This window comes from Ornithorhynchus anatinus, chromosome 18 (genome assembly GCF_004115215.2).
Source record: "Ornithorhynchus anatinus isolate Pmale09 chromosome 18, mOrnAna1.pri.v4, whole genome shotgun sequence".
In the NCBI taxonomy this organism is placed as follows: domain Eukaryota; kingdom Metazoa; phylum Chordata; class Mammalia; order Monotremata; family Ornithorhynchidae; genus Ornithorhynchus; species Ornithorhynchus anatinus.
Genome location: NC_041745.1, coordinates 43,627,011 through 43,647,160, shown reverse-complemented (window position 1 = coordinate 43,647,160; position 20,150 = coordinate 43,627,011). Strand labels below are relative to the sequence as shown.

At 58.5% G+C, this 20,150-nt stretch overlaps 1 protein-coding gene across 2 annotated transcripts; it reads right to left on the bottom strand.

Moving 5' to 3' along the window:
* Nucleotides 1–2,233: 2,233 nt before the first annotated feature.
* On the bottom strand, nucleotides 2,234–17,756 carry LOC100087745 (cytochrome P450 2J2). 2 transcript variants are annotated; one of them, XM_029046822.2, is made up of 9 exons: nucleotides 17,670–17,756; nucleotides 10,479–10,644; nucleotides 9,181–9,330; nucleotides 8,057–8,217; nucleotides 7,045–7,221; nucleotides 5,801–5,942; nucleotides 4,287–4,474; nucleotides 3,280–3,418; nucleotides 2,234–2,493 (listed from the first exon to the last, which is right to left on the bottom strand). In XM_029046822.2, exons 2-9 carry the CDS (start codon nucleotides 10,597–10,599, stop codon nucleotides 2,318–2,320), a joined length of 1,254 nt encoding a protein of 417 aa, XP_028902655.1. In that variant the 5' UTR covers nucleotides 10,600–10,644; nucleotides 17,670–17,756; the 3' UTR covers nucleotides 2,234–2,317. The 2 variants fall into 2 exon arrangements, with proteins under 2 accessions (XP_028902655.1, XP_028902654.1); XM_029046821.2 differs by lacking the exon at nucleotides 17,670–17,756 and adding an exon at nucleotides 14,342–14,786.
* Nucleotides 17,757–20,150: the final 2,394 nt, after the last annotated feature.

The window sequence follows — 20,150 nt, the reverse complement described above, 5'->3', positions numbered from 1 at the left end:
GGGATTAAGACTGTGAGCCCCACGTGGGACGACCTGATTCCCCTATGTCTACCCCAGCGCTTAGAACGGTGCTCGGCACCTAGTAAGCGCTTAACAAATACCAACATTATTTATTATTATTATTATTATCAGAACGATCGGAGCTCTGTTTTTCCAGTCCGTCTCGGGGTCAAACGCGACCCGATAAGGTAACCCGCGGCGGGCTCCTCCGCGGTTAGGTATCCGCGGGAAGGGATTCTAGAAATGGCGTTAGCCACGCTGGTCCAGTGGGCTAAAGTGGTGTTTCCTGCCCCGTCTCTCCCCCGGGGCGAGTGTGTACGTAGAGGCCCCGACCTACGTTCTCAGATTTGGTCTGAGCGCTTTTATTCCTAATCCACATCTCGTAAAAATTAGGTCAGAGCGGCGATTCCTGAATGTTGCAGAGGTGTCTCTTTCCGCCAGAGGTTTCGGGCGAAGGTCCTCTGTGTTCCAGGGTGGACGTCCGCGTGGACACGCTCTTCGGAACGCAACGTGAGCAATAACCGATTTATTTTTCTAAGCCGAGACGTTAGGTCGTGGTCAGAAGTGACAGATGCGGTTGGAGTGACGACCTCCAGGAAGCCGGCCGGCGTCCGGGCTCCGGTTCCGGTGGACGGTCGCTCTGGAGGCGGTGGTCGTCTCTAGGTACACGATCGAGGCGGTGTCGTCGAGAAGGGGAGAAAAATGCACTAATTTTTTAACGATGTGATTTTACTTCTCTGGAAACTTTCTTTGATAGTCAAATAAAGTTTAAACTAGGACTGTTGGTCGGGTCACTCTTCCTGTCTCTCGTTTCCCTGGAAGGAGGCGTCGCTCTCATTTTTTGTCGTTTGTTTATGGTATTCGTTAAGCGCCTACTATGTGCCGGACACTGTACTAAGCGCCGGGGTAGATACAAGCCGGTCAGGTTGGCCCCGTTTTGTGTCCCGCGTGAGGCTCGCAATCTCAATCCCCATTTTCCAGCTGAGAGAACTGAGGCCCGGAGAAGTGAAGCGGCTGGTCCGAGGTCCCAAGACGGACAAGGGGCCGAACTGGGATTCGGACCCAGGTCCTTCCGATTCCCGGGTCCGTGTTTTCTCCATTAGGGCACGCCGCTTCTCGTCCCCCGCCCGAAGGATGGGGGGGACCTCCCCCGGGGGAGAGGTTGAGGGGGAAAGCGAGGGGTGAGAAGGCGGTAAAGACGAGCCCGAGGCGACGCTTGCCTCAGATGGGGCAGTGGGAAAAAAAACCCCAGAGCCCCAAAGAGCGTGTGTTCCATCCCGGCTTCTTCTGGTCAATCCGTCAGTTTGTATTTGCGGGGCGCAGAGCGTGTCCTGAGCGCTTGAGAGGCTACGACATAAGAAGCAGTGCGGCCAGGTGGATAGAGTACACAGGCCCGGGAGTGCGAAGGACCTGGGTTCCGATGCCTGCTCTACCACTTTTCTGCTGTGTGACCGCGGGCAAGCCACTTCACTTCTCTGGGCCTCAGTTTCCTCATCTGTGAAATGGAGATTAAGACCGGGAGCCCCACCTGGGACGGGGACTGCTTATCCCGCATCCACCCCAGCGCTCAGTACGGTGGCTGGCACATCGTCCGCGCTTAAGAATACCACGGTCGTCAGGTTGGACGCAGGGCCTCCCGACCTGGGGTTCACAGTCTTAATCCCCATTTTGCAGGTGAGGTAACTGAGGCGCAGAGAGGTTAAATGAGGTGCCCAAGGTCACTCAGCAGGCGAGTGGCAAAGGTGGGGTTTAGAACCCGGGTCCTCAGACTCCCGGACCCGCGCTCTTTCCACTAGGCCGTGCCGCTTCCCCGAGGGGAAATGGGCAGTGGCGAGAGAGGCCCGCCCAACGCTCTGCCCACAGCGAGCGGTTCCTGTCACCGGCCCGGCCGGCGGCGCGTGCCCAACGCGGGGGCCGGCGACCGGGAGCTCGGCGTGGCGGGGGATGTGTCTGTCGTACTCTCCCAAGCGCTCGGTACAGCGCTCTGCACGCGGCCAGGGCTCCATGAATGCCATCGACTGACCGACGGGCCCAACCTCCGAAGCGGAATCGGTCGCGCGCCCTGCCCTCTCCCTCTCTGCCCCGAGTCCTCCCCGCTGGCCTCCTAAACTCGTCACGGGCGGGCCTCCGGGTCTCCTTTATCCATCGTCCCCACCCCGGCCCCACGTCGTCGACCCGTCGAGCGCCCTGGGCCCGGACCCCACCCTCGACGACGGCGATCACCGAGACGGGGGAGGGGCGGAGCCCTTTATTGAACGCCCACGAGACGCAAGGCGCACAGCGCTTAGAGGAGCGAGGAGCGCGGGGAAGCCCGGCCCTAGCGGGGAACGGCGCGGATGCGGTAGGGGTAGGGGGAGAGCGTGATCCCGTTTCTGGCTCGGAGGCTGAGCGTCACGCCCTCGGGGGCTCGGAAGGTGAAGTTGCGGAGGAGGCAGGTGAAGAAGATGAACAGTTCCGTCCTGGCCAGCTGCTCTCCCGGACACATGCGCTTTCCTGGGAAACGGACGTGTGAGGGCGGGGAGGGTGGCCCCGTCCTCGCGGGCCGGTCGGTCCCCAGCCCCCGCCCCGGGGCATAAGGACGACGGCGTCGGTTCAGCGCTTACTGTGTGCCGGGCACCGTACTGAGCGCCGGAGTCATTACGAGCAGACGGGGTTGGACGCGGTCCCTGTCCCGCGCGGGGCTCGTAATCTTAACCCCTATTTTAGAGACGAGGTCGCTGAGGAACGAAGAGGTGACCTGCCCCAGGCCCCCCCCCCCCCCCCAGCAGACTGGTGGAGTTAGGATTAGAACCCAAGACCTTCCGACTCCCGGGCCCCCGTTCTATCCGCTAGACGGTGCTGCTCCTGCATCCCAGAGAAGCGGGAAGAGCCCGGGCTCGGGAGTCAGGGGCCGTGGGTCGTCGTCCCGGCTCCGCCGCTTATCGGCTGTGTGACTTCGGGCCAGTCGCTTCACTTCTCTGGGCGTGGGGATGAAGACTGGGGGCCCCGGGCGGGACGACTTGATTAGCACGTATCTCCCCCAGCGCTTAGAAGAGCGCCTGACACACAGCAAGCGCTTACCGACTACCGTCATGGTCGTTCGGACCCCCGCGGAGGCGTCTAGAGAGCAGACCTTGCCCTCCGGCGCCGCCGAGGACCACCGCCGCCCTCCCGAGAACGCTCCGCCACCTTGGCTCGGCCGGGGCGGTCCTCTCCGGCCGGCTCCCCTCCTCCCCGACCCGGCCCCTCGCCCCCTTGTCCGCTCCCCCGCCCCACGGCGGAGCCGGTGGCGGGCCTCACCCGTGGAAAAAGGCAGGAAGGACTCCTTCTTCTTCAGCTTGCCGTTGTCCAGAAAGTGCCGGGGATTGAACCTGTCGGGGGTCTCCCACTCCTCCGGGTCCCGGTGGAGGGCCATCAGATTGGTCATGACGACGGTCCCCTGGGAAAGCAAGCCGGGAACCCGGGGGACGTCTCCGGAGGCTGCCGGGGGGGGGAGTCCCGGGAACCCCGCGTCCTCCCCCCACGGGCCTGCCGGGCGACCCCGGCCCAGCCACCGCACCTCTCTGGGCCTCGGCTTCCTCCTCTGAGAGACGGGGCTGCGGGACCGGCTCGCCTCGCCTCGCCGGTCAGTCGGATGGTACTTACCGAGCGCTTCCTAGGTGCGGGGCGCTGTACTAAGCGCTCGGGAGAGCCGGCAGACACGCGGACTCCACGGTCCTCTAGACTGTCAACTCACCGTGGGCAGGGAGTGGATCTGTACCGTTTTTATACTGTGCTTTCCTAAGCGCTTAGTGCGGCGCTCTGCACACAGGAAGCGACCGGGAAATACGATGGACTGACCCAGACGTTGCCCGCTCGCGACCAGCTTCCGGTCTAGAGGGCCCGGGCTCCCGGGCTGCTTAAAGGGACTCTGGGCAAGTCGCTTCGCTTCTCGGTGCCTCAGTTCCCTCAGCTGTAAAGCGGGGATTAAGTCCGAGCCCCAAGTGGGACAATCCGAGCGCCTTGTATCTTCCCCAGGGCTTAGGACGGTGCTCGGCACGTAGCAAGTGCTTAACAAGCACCATCATCATTAATACGATGTGTCCAACACTCGGAAGCACCGGGAAGGTACAAGGGAATTAGGTTGGGGCACGGTGCCCGTCCCGCATGGGATTCAGGGGAGGGAGAACGGGCCCTCACGTATAGACTAAGTTCTACGTGGGCAGGGAAGCACGTCTCCCGACCCTTTCGCGTCTCCCTCTCCGAGGCGTTCGGTACGGTGTCCCGCGCGGGCGGAGAGCGCTCGGTAGACCCCCGCCGGCGCTCACCTTGGGCAGGTGGTAGCCGGCCACGGTGACGTGGGCCCCGGTCTCCCTGGGTACGTTCAGGGGGATGATGTTGCCCATCCGCAGGACCTCGTTGATGACGGCGCAGGTGTAGGGCATGCTCTCCCTGTCGTCCATCGTGGGCGGCCGCGACCGGCCGACGACGCCGTCGATCTCGGCCTGCGCCGTCTCTGCGGGAGGAGAGGTCCCCGGGGGGGGGGGGGGGGGAGCGGGCCGGGGGGGACCGGGGCGTCTGTCACCGGTTTGGCTCCGGCTCTTAAATTCGAGGACGCCGGTTAGGACGGGCCGACGTGTCCGCCGACTCCGATCAGTCGCCCTCTGCCCGGCGCTCACTTGAGTTCTCCGCACTCAGGAAGTGCTCAATAGATACTACAGATGGAGCACGGTCGGTCGTATTTTTCCAGCACTTACTATGTGCAGAGCGCTGTTCTAAGTGCTTGGGACAGAATGAACGGAAATGTTCCCGCCCATAACGAGCTTAGCGGGGGAGCAGGGAGCGGCCCTTCTGGGCCAGAGGTTCTAGGGGAGAACGTCACAGAATGAAGAAACAAAAACACCAGCCCCTGCAGACATCAGTAAAAGACAGACCCCAAAAGGCAGCATAGCCCAGTGACAAGAGCCTGGCCCTGAGAGATGATCTGGATTCTAATCCTGGCTTGCCGGGTGACCTCGGGCAAGTCTCTGTGCCTCTGTCTCCTCATTTGTAAAATGGGGATTTGGTCCCTGTTCTCCCCCCTACTAAGAACGTGAGCCCCGAGGGTGTCCAAGAAGGATTGATTTACATCAGCCCCAGCGCAGAGAGCAGTGCTTGATTGAAAGGAAGCGTTTAACAGATTCAATAATAATAATAACAGTAATGGGGAGGAAGCAGGGGGGTGCACAATGCGGCTGAAACTGTGTGACCCTTATTGGCCTTTCAAGCCGCACGAGAATCCAGAGGTGAAAGTTCAGGGGTGTTTTCTTTGTGCACAGAGGATTGGCATGTACTTATCAAGATCTGTATATGTAGAGAGGAAATCCTTTATATAGATATATATATGTATATATATACGCCCTTCCCACTACCCAGGCCTGACCGACGTCCTCCCATAGTCGGGGGAGAGAAACAGCCAAAGAGGAGGGTGCCGGCGGGTGAGACCGGGCCAACAGGCCTGACGGTTTGGCCCGCAAGAGCCGCCCGGGGCATCCCCGGGTGGTGGAGGGGCCCGGCGGCCGATTCCCTACTCGGTGGCGGCCACCAAGGCGGCCGTCGGCCCAGGCGGGGTGGCACGGCCCAGTGTTGGCACGGGGCTGCATCGTCGGCCGCTCGCGGGTCCCGCGCTCCACGGGTCTTGGCCGGGGACCGGAGAGCGGGAGCCGCGCCGCGCCTCCCCTCGCCCCCGGAAAGAGCTTCCACGCCGGAGCGGACCGACGGACGAAAGCCGGATCAGAGGCCCGTCCCGGAGCGAGGCGGACCGTGCCCCCTTCCTTCCCCGGAATCGTCCCCGCGGCCCTACCTTGGATTTCGGGGTTCAGCGCCATGTAGAGCAAGGCCCAGCGCAGGGTCGTGGAACTGGTCTCGGTCCCGGCCAGGAACAGGTCCATCGTGCTGCTGATCAGGTTGTCTTCGTTCAAATAGGAGCCGGCCACGTCCTTCTCCTAGACGGGGCGGGGCGGCGGGCCGGAGAACCCGGGCATCGTCACCTCGCCCGCCTCCGAGCCCCGGTGCCTGTGACCTCCCCCGCCCGGGAGTCCCCTCCCCGGCGGTCGCGGGCCCACCTCCCCCCGGCAGCCTTCCCCCCCACCCGCCGGCCACCCGTACCCACCCTCGACACCCGGGCGGAGACGTGGGCCCACCGAGACCCGCCGCCAGTTCCGCCTCCTCATTCGATCGTATTTACTGAGCGCTCGCTGTGTGCCGAGCACCGTACTAAGCGCTTGGGAGAGGACGATAGAACAAGGAACGGACACATTCCCTGCCCACAGTGAGTTTACGGTCCAGAGAAGGGCTTACGGTCCTCGAGCTGCACGTGTATTTATGCCTGCCTCCCCCGAGGGTGGAATAATAATAATAATAATAATGGTATTTGTTGAGCGCTTGCTATGTGCCAAGCACCGTTCTAAGTGCTGGGGAAGATACAAGGTAAGCAGGTTGTCTCCCACGGGGCTCGCAGTCTTAATCCCCATTTTACAGTTGAGGGAACTGAGGCACAGAGAAGTGAAGTGACTTGCCGAAGGTCACCCGGCAGGCAAGTGCCGGAGCGGGAATTAGAACCCAGGATCTCCGATTGCCAAGCCCGGGCTCTTTCCACTAAGCCACGCCGTTGCCTACTCACAACAGGCACTAGGCTCCCGCTCTGAGGAAGAGGGAGGGTAGGCACACGGATCCCCATTTTACAGAGGAGGAAACTGAGCCCCGAGAGGTTTAGTGTCTTGCCCAAGGGGCCGGGGGCGGAGTGGGATTAGAACTCAGGTCATTTGACTCCCAGGCCCGGGCTCTCTCCCCTAGGCCACGCTGCTCCTCCTCCTGGTTAGGCGATGGTGAGATTGTGAGCTCCCCGAAGGCAGGGAGCCCGTGTTCTGTCGTCCGCGTGGTGCTCGCCCAAGCATCTATGGCATCGTTACGCACGCGGCGGGGGAGACGAGCCGACGCCACGGCTTGCTCTGGCGAGGGACCGACTGGCGTCGGGGGACGGGAAGGGAGGCGGGACCACCCCGGGTCTAGCGGCCCCCCTCCGCCCCAGCGGCCTTCCCTCCTCACCTTGTCCATCTCGTCCAGGTAAGCGTCGATGAAATCCCTGGGCTCGTCCGGGTTCCGGTCCTCCCGGTGCCGTCGGATCGCGTCCGACGTGAACGCCTTCAGCTTGGCCCACTTTCTGAAAATCTCCCAGTGGGGCCCGGGGAGCTTCCTCATGACGGACGGAAACATGTTGAACAGCTGACGAGAACGAGAGGCGCCGAGAAGAGAATAGGCGCCGTGTCCCGGGGTGAGAAGGCGCCCCGGGACCTCTCCCGGGAGGTGGAAGGGTGAGTGCCAGGACGGCGTTGTGATCGTAGTAGTTACGGTATTTGTTAAGCGCTTACTATTTGCCAGGCACCGTACTCAGCCCCGGTAGCCCGGGAGGCAGAAGATCATGGGTTCCAATCCCCGTCCTGCCTCTCGTCTGCCGGGTGACCTTCGGCAAGGCGCTTCACCTCTCTGGGCCTCAGTTACCTATTATTCTGGTGTCCGACAACTGTCGATCTTTGGGCTGAGCTTGGGTAATCGGATCGGACACCGTCCCCGCTCCCCTCGGGGCTCCCGGCCTATACGTACGTCTCTATGAGGTGTAGATTACAAATTATTCAATATTGTAGATTACAAATTATAAATACAAATAAATACAATCAATTATTGTATTCACGTCCGTCTCCCCCTCTAGACCGTCTCACTGTGGGCGGGGAATGTGCCAACGCGGGGGGCTGGACTCCCTCGGGTGCTCAGTCCAGTGCTCTGCTGCAGTAAGCTTTCCACACCATTAATAATAATGATAACGGCGACGACGATGGTGAACTGGGAGGGCGGGGAGCAAACCGAGGCCCAGAGAGGCTAAGGGACTGGCCCGAGGTCACACGGCAGGGCGGAGCTGGGCTCGGGACCTGGGTCTCCCGGCTCGAGCCCCGGGGTCTCCCGACCGGGTCAGGGGCCCGCTGACCCGTCCCCCTCCCTCTCCCGGGGGATGCCGTTTCCCCCTCGGCCGGGGGGCTCCCCGGACCCACCTCCCCTCGCTCACCTGGCCCCAGGTATTGGCCTCCAGGAGGATGACGGCGTCTAGCAGATGCAGCAGCTCCTGGAAGCGCGGGTCGGAGTACTCGAAGCGCTCGCCGAAGGTGACGGTGCAGATGATGTTGGAGACGGCGCTGTTGATCTTGAAGTGGGGGTCGAAAGCTTCTCCTGGAGAGTCGGGGAGAGGAAACGGGGGGCCGCGGTGGGCGGGCGGGGAGGAGCCGATCCGATTTCCCACTTCCGGATAATCACCCGAGGGGAGGGCGGTTCCGCTGGCCCCACGGGAATGCCTGTGTCCCGCCTTGGGCGGCAGAGTCAGCCAGTCTGTGCAGAGCACTGTGCTAAGCCCTCGGGAGAGTACAATATAGCACGCCGACAGACACGTTCCCTGCCCACCGTGAGTCTACGGTCTAGACGGGGAGACGGAAGCTAATAGAAATGAATGAATGGCAGATGTGGACGTAAATGCCGAGGGGCTGAGAGTGGGGATGAATAAAGAAAGCTTCATTTAGAGAAGCAGCGTGGCTTAGTGGAAAGGGCACGGGTTTAGGAGTCGGAGGTCGTGGGTCCTAATCCTGGCTCCGCCACCCGTCAGCTGTGTGACTTTGGGCAAGTCCCTCGACTTCTCGGTGCCTCAGTCCCCTCACCTGTAAAATGGGGATTAAGACTGTGAGCCCCAAGTGGGACAACCTGATGACCCTGTATCTCCCCCGGCGCTTAGAACAGTGCTCGGCACATAGTAAGCGCTTACCAGATACCAACATTATTATAAAGGGAGCGAGTCAGGGTGACTCAGAAGGGAGTGGGAAAAGAGGAAAGGAGGGCTTAGTCAGGGAAGGCCTCTTGGAGGAGAGGGGCCTTTAGGAAGGTTTTGAAGTGAGGGGGAGTCACCGAATGTCAGATCTGAAGAGAATGAATGAGCGAGGGAGCAAATACCGCGATCGGGAGCATTGTCACGAGGATCAGCACCCCGAAAAAGGCCCTTTCTGGAAGGCGCTTTCCATTTTGTGCTTCCCGCTGATTCCGCTCTAGGGCACCGGTGGGCCCGCATCCCTCAGCCCCCCGGGGAGGCCCCGCAGCCCCGGCCGAGGAGACGGGAGCCGACGGCGTCCCGTCGCGACCCGCGCTCACCTCCCTCCTCCTCCATCGTTTGGACGAGGTACGCGGCCTCCTCCTGGATCCGCTCCTGCAGGCTCCTCTTGCCTAAACCCAGGTTCCTCAGGGTCATCAGCGTGAAACGCCGGTGGCGTTTCCACACTGGGCCGTTGGACATCAGGAGCCCTGTGGGGAGAGAGCCGCTATTTGTGATTCTTTTTAAAAAATGGTATTTCTCAAGTGCTTGTCCGACGCCGTCGTCTCCGACCCGCAGTGACTCCGCGGACCCATCTCTCCCGGGATGCCCCACTTCCATCTGCGGTCGTTCGGGTAGTGGATCCTTGGGATTTTCTCGGGAAAAATCCGGGAATGTTTTACCATCGCCCTCTTCTGCGCAGCAAACCTGAGTCTCCACCCTCTATCTCTCCCCTCCCGCTGGTACCCAGCGCAGGGGAGTTTGGACTCGTGGAGGACGGCCTTCCACTCGCTAGCCACTGGCCAAGCTAGGAATGGAACGGACGGGCCTCTGCTTGACTCTCCCTCCCACGATTGAGACTGATAAAGGGCTGGAAACGGTTCCGGTGTGATCCTGAGAGGATTCGTAAATGCTTACTCTGCGTCGAACACCGTCGTAAACACGGGGACAGATAAAAGTGAGGTAGGTTGGACCCAATCCCTGTCCGGGTCCCGACTCCTAGAGCTCACAGCCTAAATAGGAGGGAGAACGGAGGCCCGGAGACTAGTGATGATGGTATTTGTTTAGCACTTGCTATGTGCCGAGCACTGTTCTAAGCGCTGAGGTAGATACAAGGTAATCAGGCTGTCCCACGTGAGGCTCCCGGTCTTAATCCCCATTTGGTAGATGAGGTAACTGAGACACGGAGAAGTGAAGCAGAGAAGGAGCGTGGCTCAGTGGGAAGGGCCCGGGCCTGGGAGTCGGAGGTCATGGGTTCGAATCGCGGCTCCGCCACTCGGCAGCTGGGGGCAAGTCACTTCACTTCTCTGTGCCTCGGTTCCCTCATCTGGAAAATGGAGATGAAGACGGTGAGCCCCACGTGGGACAACCTGATCACCTTGTATCCCCCAGCGCTTAGAACAGCGCTTGGCACATAGGAAGCGCTGAACAGATACCACCGTTTATTTATTTATTTTTTTAAATATTCAGAACCAGAGCATCAGACCACAAAGAGGTCGTTTTGCTTACATGTGCCATTAAAACGTGGCAGCAACGAGACGGGGAGAGTCGGGGTGAGGGACGGTCCCTGCTGGGTCATCAGAAGGAAAGTCTCAGGTCCACCCAGGCCCCCGCAGGGAGGGGCCTCGGAGTCACTCACCGGTCTCTTGAGTGAAGATCTCGGTTCGAATGGGAAACACGGGGCGATTGTCCAGGTTTTCATCCTGCCGGGCGAGGACCTCTTTGATCTGCTTCATCCCCGTGACCAGCACGAATGGCATCGTTCCTAAATCCAAGCTGAACAGGTTCCCGTATTTCCTCACGAACTGAAACGTAAGGGGCAACAATCAGTCGATCGATTGTATCCTCTGTGGGCAGAACACTATACTAAGCGATCGGGAGGCACGATATAGTGATAAACGGACCCATTCCCCGCCCACGAAGGGCTTACAGTCCAAGTGAGGAGATGGACATTAATAGAGATTCAGTCACTTCATTCAATAGTATTTACTGAGCGCTCACTATGTGCAGAGCACTGTACTAAGCGCTCGGAATGGACAAATCGGCAACAGATACAGTCCCTGCCCATTGATGGGCTTACAGTCTAATCGGGGGAGACAGACAGACAAAAACGATAGCAATAAATAATAAATAGCAACAGAGACGAATGACGGATGTGTATATAAGCGCTCTGGAAAAGAAGAAAAGGAACAAATCCAAGTCCAAGGGCGGCACGGAAGGGCGGGGGGAAAGAGGAGATGACGGCTTAGTCAGGGAAGGCCTCTGGGAGGTGATGTTCATTCATTCAATCGTTTTTACTGAGCACTTACTGTGTGCAGAGCACTGTACCGAGCGCTTGGAAAGCATAATCCAGCAACAAACGTGATCTGTCTTTAATAAGGCGCCGAAGGTGGAGAGAGTGACCGTCTGTTGGGTGTGAAGAAGGAGGGAGTCTCAGGCCAAAGGCAGGATGTGGGTGAGGGGTCGGCGGCAAGAAAAGCAGCGTGGCTCAGTGGAAAGAACCCGGGCGTGGGAGTCAGGGGACGTGGGTTCTAATCCCGGCTCTGTCACCTGTCTGCCGTGTGACCCTCGGCGAGTCACTTCGCTTCTCTGTGCCTCGGTTCCCTCATCTGTAGAAGGGGGTTTAAGACTGGGAGCCTCACGTGGGATTACCCTGTATCTACCCCAGCGCTTAGAACGGTGCTCTGCCCATAGTAAGCGCTGAACAAATGCCAACGTTATTATTAAAATGGGGATGAAGACCGTGAGCCCCACGAGGGACGACCTGATGAGCTCGGATCTCCCCCCGGCGCTTAGAACCGTGCTTGGCACGTAAGAAGCGCTTAATAAATTCCATTATTATTGTAGACCCCCATGGGACCTGGGGGAGACTGTGACCAAAGATGGACCCAGGACCCGGGGCGGACGGACACCGGCCGCTAGGCGATCTCGTTCCCGTAAGGTCGTAGGAGAGACGGGGGTCTGCAGGCCCTGCCCGGCGCCACTGTCCTCGGCCACTTTTCTCCCTAAATCTTTGCTGGGGTTCCAGGACCGTTGGGGTGTGAGAGGGAAAAATCCGGGGATGTGGAGGGAAATATTAAGGCTGAGCCCCGAGATCGGACTGGCCCTCCCAGCATCCTCTGGGGCCCAATCACTGGCCAAATTCGGGCCCGGAGTGACTGTCGGTTTCCCGCTCCCCTGGACGTCGTCACGGTTTCAAGGCCTTCTGCCTACCCGCTCCCGGCTGCCCACGCCGCAGGGCAAAGTCATCTCTCTGCTGTCCTCTTCCATGTACATCTCGTCCGCTGGACCTTGGATCCTGCCCCGGGGCAGGACGGAGGAGCGGGAGCCAACGGCACTTCCTGCCACTCCCTCCCCCAGTGCCCACGATGACCCAAAGTCCCCTAAGCCGAGGGGCGATCCCCGAGTCCGCCCGGGAGACCGGCCGGCAGTTAGGAAGCAGCGTGGCTCAGTGGAAAGAGCACGGGCTCTGGAGTCAGAGGTAATGGGTTCGAACCCCGGCTCGGCCACGTGTCAGCCGTGTGACTTTGGGCAAGTCGCTTCACTTCTCGGTGCCTCAGTCACCTCATCTGGAAAATGAGGATTAAGACCGTGAGCCCCACGTGGGACGACCCGATTCCCCTGTGTCTAGCCCAGCGCTTAGAACGGCGCTAGGCACGTAGTAAGCGCGTAACAAATACCAACACTCCTAGGATCAGGGACTGAGGGGAGAAGCGGAGGGGCTTCTTTCCCCCATCCTATCGCCAGCAAGACCTCGGGACGGTATCGGCACAAGCCCCGTGGCCCAGGGGATAGGCCTCAGGCCATAGAGTCAGGAAGACCTGGGTTCTAATCCTGGCTCTGCCACTTGTCTCCTGTGGGACCCTGGGCAAGTCACTATCCTCCTACTCAGTTCCCTCATCTGAAAAACGGGGGTTAAGACTGTGAGCCTCGTGCGCTGTGTCCGACCGGGTCAGCTTGTGTCTACCCCAGCACCCAGTGGAGTGCTTAGCACATAGAGTTTAATCTTAAGCCCTCATTTCCTTTTCTCCCACTTCCTTCTGCCTTGTCTTGGTCTCGGATCTGTTCCCTTCATTCACCACTCCCTCCACCGCACAGCGCTTATATCCGGAACCGTGAATTATTTCTTTATGTCAGTGTCTCTCTCCCCTCCTTGACCGTAAGCTCGTCGTGAGCGGGCAACGTGTCTACGAACTCTGTTATGTAACAATAATAATAATGTTGGTATTTGTTAAGCGCTTACTATGTGCAGAGCACTGTTCTAAGCGCTGGGGTAGACACAGGGGAATCAGGTTGTCCCACGTGGGGCTCACAGTCAATCCCCATTTTACAGATGAGGGAACTGAGGCAACTGAGAGAAGTGAAGTGACTTGCCCACAGTCACCCAGCTGACAAGTGGCAGAGCCGGGATTCGAACCCATGACCTCTGACTCCAAAGCCCGTGCTCTTTCCACTGAGCCACGCTGCTTCTCTAATACTCTCCCAAGCGCTCAGTTTAGTGTTCTGCACACAGTGAGCCATCGATAAATACGATCGATCGATTCACTGGTTAACAGAACACCGTACTTAGGTGGTGAGCCCTTTGTGGGAAAGGGACCATGTCGAACCCGGTTGACTTTTGTTCGATCGCCTTTCGTTCAATCGTATTTATTGAGCGCTTACTGTGTGCAGTCAAGACATACTCCGAAGAGAGATGCTGGGAGGATTTGCTATGAAGGAAGAGCCCGGAAAAAGATCGTGAAAAGTGCTGAGGTAACTATTGCCACAGAAATACAAATCGGCAACTCTGCGGTGTTCCCCGTGACACCGTACGGATCTGAACGTGGGACAGTGAAAAAACAGGATAGAAAGAGCATCGATTCTCTTGAAATGTGGTTTCGGCGAAGGCTTCTGTGAATACCGTGGACCGCCCGGAAAAGAAACGGACCAACGGGCTCTGGAGTAAATTTAAGCCGACGGTGGTCTTTAGGAGGCCAAATGACTCGACTTGGGTGAACGTATTTCGGACGCATCATCAGGAGGACTAAATCTCTGGCGAAGACCACTGACGCTAGGGAAAATACCAAGGAAAACACGGAAGACGCAGACCGGCGGCTAGACGGATAGAAACCGGAACAACGATAAAGGAAGGATACGGGTTGTGGCGGAGCATAGGACGTTCTGGAGAAACGTCTCAAAGTCGCCGTGAGTCGGAAACGACTCGACGGCGTTTGGAAAGAGCTGTGCGCGAGAGCACTGTTATTAGGTCAGTGCTTATATCGACCCCAGCGCTTAGAACGGTGCTTGGCAGGGAGTAAGTGCTTCACGAGAACCATAATAATTATTATTATGATGGTATTATGATCGGAATTAACCCCCCAAAACATTTATGGAGCATCTGCCCGTGACAAGAACCAGCAGAGGGAGACTTTTCACCGCCTTTGAGGCCCGGTGGAAACAGGCTGGTAGCCCGGGAGCAGGTGTTTCCCGCCCAGACGGCCCTGTCCCCCCCACACCGGGTACCTTTTCGGTGTGGACCAGAGGATGCGAGAAGTCCATGTTTAAGGCGTTGCCCACGAAGGGCAGACTGAAGGGCCCCGGGGGGTAGCCTTCGGGCCGCCGTCTCTTCCTGAGACCCACGAGCAGCAGGAAGACGATCAGGAACACCGAGACGCTCCGAAAAGTGGCTTCCCCCCAGAGGGAGACGGCCAACGATCCCAGCTGGGGAGACATCGCCGACACTCTCTCCACAGGCGACGGGTCCCGTCGTCGGCCTTCGCCGCTGCCACGGGAGGGACGGGATTAGGAGGGAGGGAGAACAAGGGGCAAGGTTCGGGCAGCGGCGAAACGCCGACCAGAGGCCGAGAGTCCAAGGAGCGGGGATCACGAAAGTCTACCGAGGCCCGCCCGCTTCCGGAAAACTCTCCCGGGGCCGATCTCTTCCGGAGAAACCGGCGAGCCCATCGGCCCTCCGGAGAACGTGGACACGGCCTCGCCCCCGGGGCCAGGCACGTGGCCAGAAATCCTCTGAACACGGCATCATCCGGGCTTCCCTCCCCCGCGGCGCCTCTGACCCAGGCCGCTCGGGTTCACCCAGCCAGGAACAGATTCGTTCATTCAGTCATATTTATCGAGCGCGTACTATGTGAAAAACGCTGTACTTAGTGCTTGGGAGGGTACAGAATGCATTCTCCGCCCAACAAGGAGCTCACAGATTAGAGGGGGGAGACGGACATTAATATAAACAGAGACCCTGGTCTGTTGACTCCCAGTCCCTCCCTCTCCTCGATTAATCAATCAGTGGTATTTACCGAGAGCTTAATATATGCAGAGCTCTGTGCTAAGCGCTTGTAAGAGGACAACAACCTCCTCCGCGTGAGCCTGTCGAGGGCCAGGGACCAAGTCCAACCCATATCGTGCCCCGCTCGCCGTCATCAGCGCTTAGTGGACAAAGTCCAGGCCTGGGAGTCAGAAGGACTTTCATTCACTCATTCGATCGTATTTATCGAACGCTTACCGCGTGCAGAGCACTGGACTAAGCGCTTGGAATGGACAGTTCGGCAACGGACGGAGGCCGTCCCTACCCGACAACGGGCTCACAGTCGAGAAGGGGGAGACAGACAACGAAACAAAACCTTCTGGCTCTGCCGCTTGTCTGCCGTATGACCTCGGACGAGTTCACCTCTCCGGGCCTCGGTTACCTCATCCGGAAAATGTGAGCGTCGTGCGGGGTAGGGACCGGGTCCAACCTGATGAGCTCGAGTCTAGCCCTGATTTGTTACCGATTTGTACACTCCAAGCGCTTAGTACAGTGCTCTGCACATAGTCAGCGCTCAGTAAATACTATTGAATGAACGAATAGCCCGGTACTCAGAACAGTGCCTGGCACACGGTAATCGCTTAGCCAATACCATAAAAAAATAGATAAAAGATGACTGCTTTCCCGAAGTTTTGGGAGCTGGCCTGCTGTTGATCTGGTTCAGTGGAAAGAACCCTGGCTAACCCGGGCTTGGGAGTCAGAGGTCATGGGTTCAAATTCCGGCTCTGCCACTTGGCAGCTGTGTGACCGTGGGTGAGTCACTTCCCTTCTCTGGGCCTCAGTGACCTCATCTGTCAAATGGGGATTAACTGTGAGCCTCACATGGGACAACCTGATTACCCCGTTTCTACCCCAGCACTTAGAACGGTGCTTCGCACATAGTAAGCACTTAACAAATACCAACGTTATTATTACCAGAGAAGCAGCGCGGCTCAGTGGAAAGAGCCCTGGCTTGGGAGTCAGAGGTCACGGGTTCAAATCCCAGCTCTGCCACCTGTCAGCTGGGTGACTGTGGGCGAGTCACTTCACTTCTCTGTGCCTCAGTGACCTCATCTGGAAAATGGGGATGAAGACCGTGAGTCTCACATGGCACAACCTGATTACCCCGTATCTCCCCCAGTGCTTAGAACAGTGCTCGGCACATAGTAAGCGCTTAACAAATACCAACATTATTATTATCTCTGAGGTGATTTCCACACCGGGAGGCGGTGCGGTCTGATGGAAATTAAACCTGAGTTTTAATCCCAGCTCAGCCATTTCCCGCTGTGGGACCAGGGGCAAGTCACATCATGTCTCCATGTCTCTGTTCTCTCATTTTTTTTATTGTTGTACTGCCCTCTCCCCGGCACTTAACACAGTGCTCTGAGCACAGTAAGCGCTCAATAAATACGACGGAATGAATGCCTGGCCCATAGCAAGTGCTTAACGGAGGGCTCCGTCAATATTATCATCGTTGGGGAGCCGCCCACGCAGAGAGGGGTAGTTGCAGCGTGGCTCAGTGGAAAGAGGCCGGGCTTGGGAGTCAGCGGTTGTGGGTTCTAATCCCGACCCCGCCACCTGTCAGCTGTGTGACTTTGGGCAAGTCACTTGACTTCTCGGTGCCTCAGTGACCTCATCTGTAAAATGGGGATGAAGACTGAGCCTCACGTGGGACAACCTGATGACCCTGTATCTACCCCAGCGCTTAGAACAGTGCTCAGCACATAGTAAGCGCTTAACAAATACCAACATTATATTATTATTAGTTAGCTACACGTGAGCAGAGAAGGTCCCATCAGAAAGGAAGGCCAAACCTCCACCCTGGAACCTTCTAGTCTGAGAAGCTTGAGGAGGAGTTGATTCTAGTACTACTGGCTCCTCCAGAATCACTCACACTCCCTGGCCCCCGCCGGTGGTGTTCCCTCCGGAGCACTGTGCGACGAGCAAACGGGCGGGCGGGCGGGGAAGGGGGAGGCAGCAGGTTTCAGGCGATCCGTCAATCGATCCACTGATCACCTCCATTCACTCGTTCGATCGTATTTACTGAGCGCTGCGTGCACAGCACTGTACCAGGCGCTTGGAAAGTACACGGTTGTGGGTTCTAATCCCAGCCCCGCCTCTCGTCTGCTGTGTGTCCTTGGGCTAGTCACTTCACTTCTCTGGGCCTCGGTGACCTCATCTGGAAAACGGGGATTGAGATTGTGAGCACAACATGGGACAGGGACTGTGTCCACTCTGATTTGCTTGGATCTACCCTAGCGCTTAGAACAGTGTCCGGCACATAGTAAGCACTTAACAAATGCCATTATTATTATTACAGCAGAGCAACGAAGGGAGACAATCCCTGCCCACAACGGGCTCACAGTCTAAAAGAGGGGAGACAGACAGCAATACAAGGAAACAGGCATCAATATAAATAAATAGAATTATATCCGAGGCGGGAGGGGTGGTCAACTTAGCTGGTCCAGCCCCCCAAGATCCAGTTTTTCACCCCAGCTGAGCCCTGGACGTGCAGGTGATCTTGGATCCAAAAAAAAAAAATAATTACCTCACCTTTCCGCTCCGTAAAATGGGGAGGAGACGGTCCTTAAGCTGAGTCCGAGCCTCGGCCTTCTCATCTGCGTCCTCCCAGTCCACGTCCCCCCGCCTCGCCCCCCAACCCCCCGGCCTGCCGAAGCCACAGCTCAGTCTTCCCCAGGCGGCGGGCACCAAGCCACCCCTGATTCCATTCACATTCACCACACGCTCTCCTCTCTCTGCAAAACACGGCCCGTGCCAAACTCCGCCGTGTTCCCAGGCAGGCCCGGGCCCGGGCCCCGGCCGACCTTCCAAACCCGAAACGTCACGTCGGGACCTGGAGGCGGCGCCCCCACCCCGCGCCGGGACCCCCCCGGCGATCGGTCAGTGGTATTTATTGAGCGCTTCCCACGTGCAGAGCCCCGGCCTGAGTCCGGTGTCGCCGCACCCCCCGTTTCCGGGATGTTTTCCACTCCCTGACTCGAGAAAAAACGTGGCCTGGTGGCTAGAGCCCACACCTGCGAGTCAGAAGGACCCGGGTTCTAGTCCCGGCTCTCCCTCTTGCCTGCTGTGTGTGACCTTGGGCGAGTCATATCACTTCTCTGGGCCTCAGGTCCCTCATCTGTAAAAGATGGGGATGAAGACTGTGAGCGCCATGTGGGACACGGACCGTGTCCGACTTGATTAGCTCGTATCTACCCCAGCACTTAGCACAGTGCCCGATACATAGTAAACGCTTAACAAATACCAGAAAAAACCCCAAAAACCCGGTACGGCAATCTGGTGCCCCAACTGCCTTGGGTTTTCCCACCGGCTACAGGCTCCCGTCTCCGAGCCCGCCGTCTCTGGCACCGGGTCAGCGTGCTCTGTGACGGTCATTAGGCCACCCGTGGGCAGTGAGCCGTGGACTAGCGCAGGCAGTGGGCCTGCTAGGTCGAGGCGGGGGAGCGGAGGAAGGGGCTGACCGGCTGCCCAAAGCCTTGCCAGTCCGGGGACGAGCCACCGGCCTGGGGTCTGGGCCCCTGGACCGTCACGGTCTCGGGACACCCGGGCGATTGTGACCGTGGAGACGAACTGGATGGCTACCCTGGAAGGTCACCTAAATAAACATTCATCCATTCAGTCGCATTTATTGAGCACTTACTTTGTGCAGAGCACTTTACTAAGCGCTCGGGAAGTACAACACAGCAATAAAGAGAGACAATCCCCGCTCACAGTGGGCTTATAGTCTAGTGGGGGAGGCAGACAGCGAAACAAATGAACAGGCATCAATATAAATAAACGGAATTCATTCATTCAATAGTATTTATTGAGTGCTCACTATGTGCAGAACACTGTACTAGGCGCTTGGAATGTACAAATCGGTAACAGATAGGGACAGTGCCTGCCCTTTGACGGGTTTTATAGATATATACATATATACGTGAGTGCTGTGGGGCGGGGATGGGGGGAAGAGCAAAGGGAGCGAGTCGAGGTGACGCGGAAGGGAGGGGGAGCTGAGGAAAAAGATGGCTTAGTCTGGGGAGGCCTCTTGGAGGAGGTGAGCCTTCAGTAGGGATTTGAAGGGGGGAAGTGTGGTTGTTTGGTGGATTTGAGGAAGGAGGGCGTTCCAGGCCAGAGGTAGGACGTGGGCCAGGGGTCGACGGCGGGACGGGCGAGAACGAGGGCCGGTGAGGAGGTGAGCGGCGGCAGGGGAGCGGAGCGTGCGGCCTGAGAAGGAGAGAAGGGAGGTGAGGTAAAAGGGGGCAAGGGGATGGACGACTTTGGAGTCAATAGTGAGGAGTTTTTGTTTGATACGGAGGTGGATGGGCAATCCCCGGAGATTTTTGAGGAGGGAGTGGGTGACGTGCCCTGAACGCTTCTGTAGAAGGATAATCTGGGCAACAGAGCCAAGTATGGACCGAAGGGGGGAGAGGCAGGAGGTTGGGAGGTCAGAAAGGAGGCTGATGCCGTCATCCAGTCAGGATAGGATGAGTGGCTGCGTTAACGTGGTAGCCGTCTGAGTGGAGAGGAAAGGAAGCGGATGGATCCTGGCGACGCCGTGAAGGCGAGACCGGCAGGATTCGGTGACGGATTGGATGTGTGGGGTGAATGGGAGAGCGGAATCAAGGATGACACCGAGGTTGTGGGCTTGGGAGGCGGGAAGGATGATAGTGCCATCCACGGTGACGGGAAAGTCAGGGAGAGGGCAGGGGTTGGGAGGGAAGATAAGGAGCTCAGTCTTGGACATGTTGAGTTTGAGAGGGCAGGAGGACATCCAAGTAGAGATGTCCCGAAGGCAGGAGGAGACGTGAGCGTGGAGGGAGGGAGAGAGGACAGGGCCCCCGCCTCCCTCCGCCCCCGCCACCCTGGCCTCCCCTCCCTCTGGTCCTCCATCTCCTCGGATTCTTCAAGTCCCCGGCCTCCCGGCCTTCCCGACCCTCCAGCCTCCTCTTCCCCTTGGCCTCCTCCCACACCTAGAATCTAAACCTCCCCTCATCCCCGTACCCCGTGCCGTGTTTTTCTCTGACACCCTGA

Excerpts from the sequence above, each read along its gene's own strand:
- LOC100087745 (XM_029046821.2), bottom strand. The coding sequence starts at position 14,551 with ATGTCTCCCCAGCTGGGATCGTTGGCCGTCTCCCTCTGGGGGGAAGCC. Across the intron at positions 8,218-9,180 it reads AACGATGGAGGAGGAGGGAG|GAGAAGCTTTCGACCCCCAC; the intron begins GTGAGCGCGGGT and ends CCGACTCTCCAG. Across the intron at positions 7,222-8,056 it reads AGGCCAATACCTGGGGCCAG|CTGTTCAACATGTTTCCGTC; the intron begins GTGAGCGAGGGG and ends CGTTCTCGTCAG.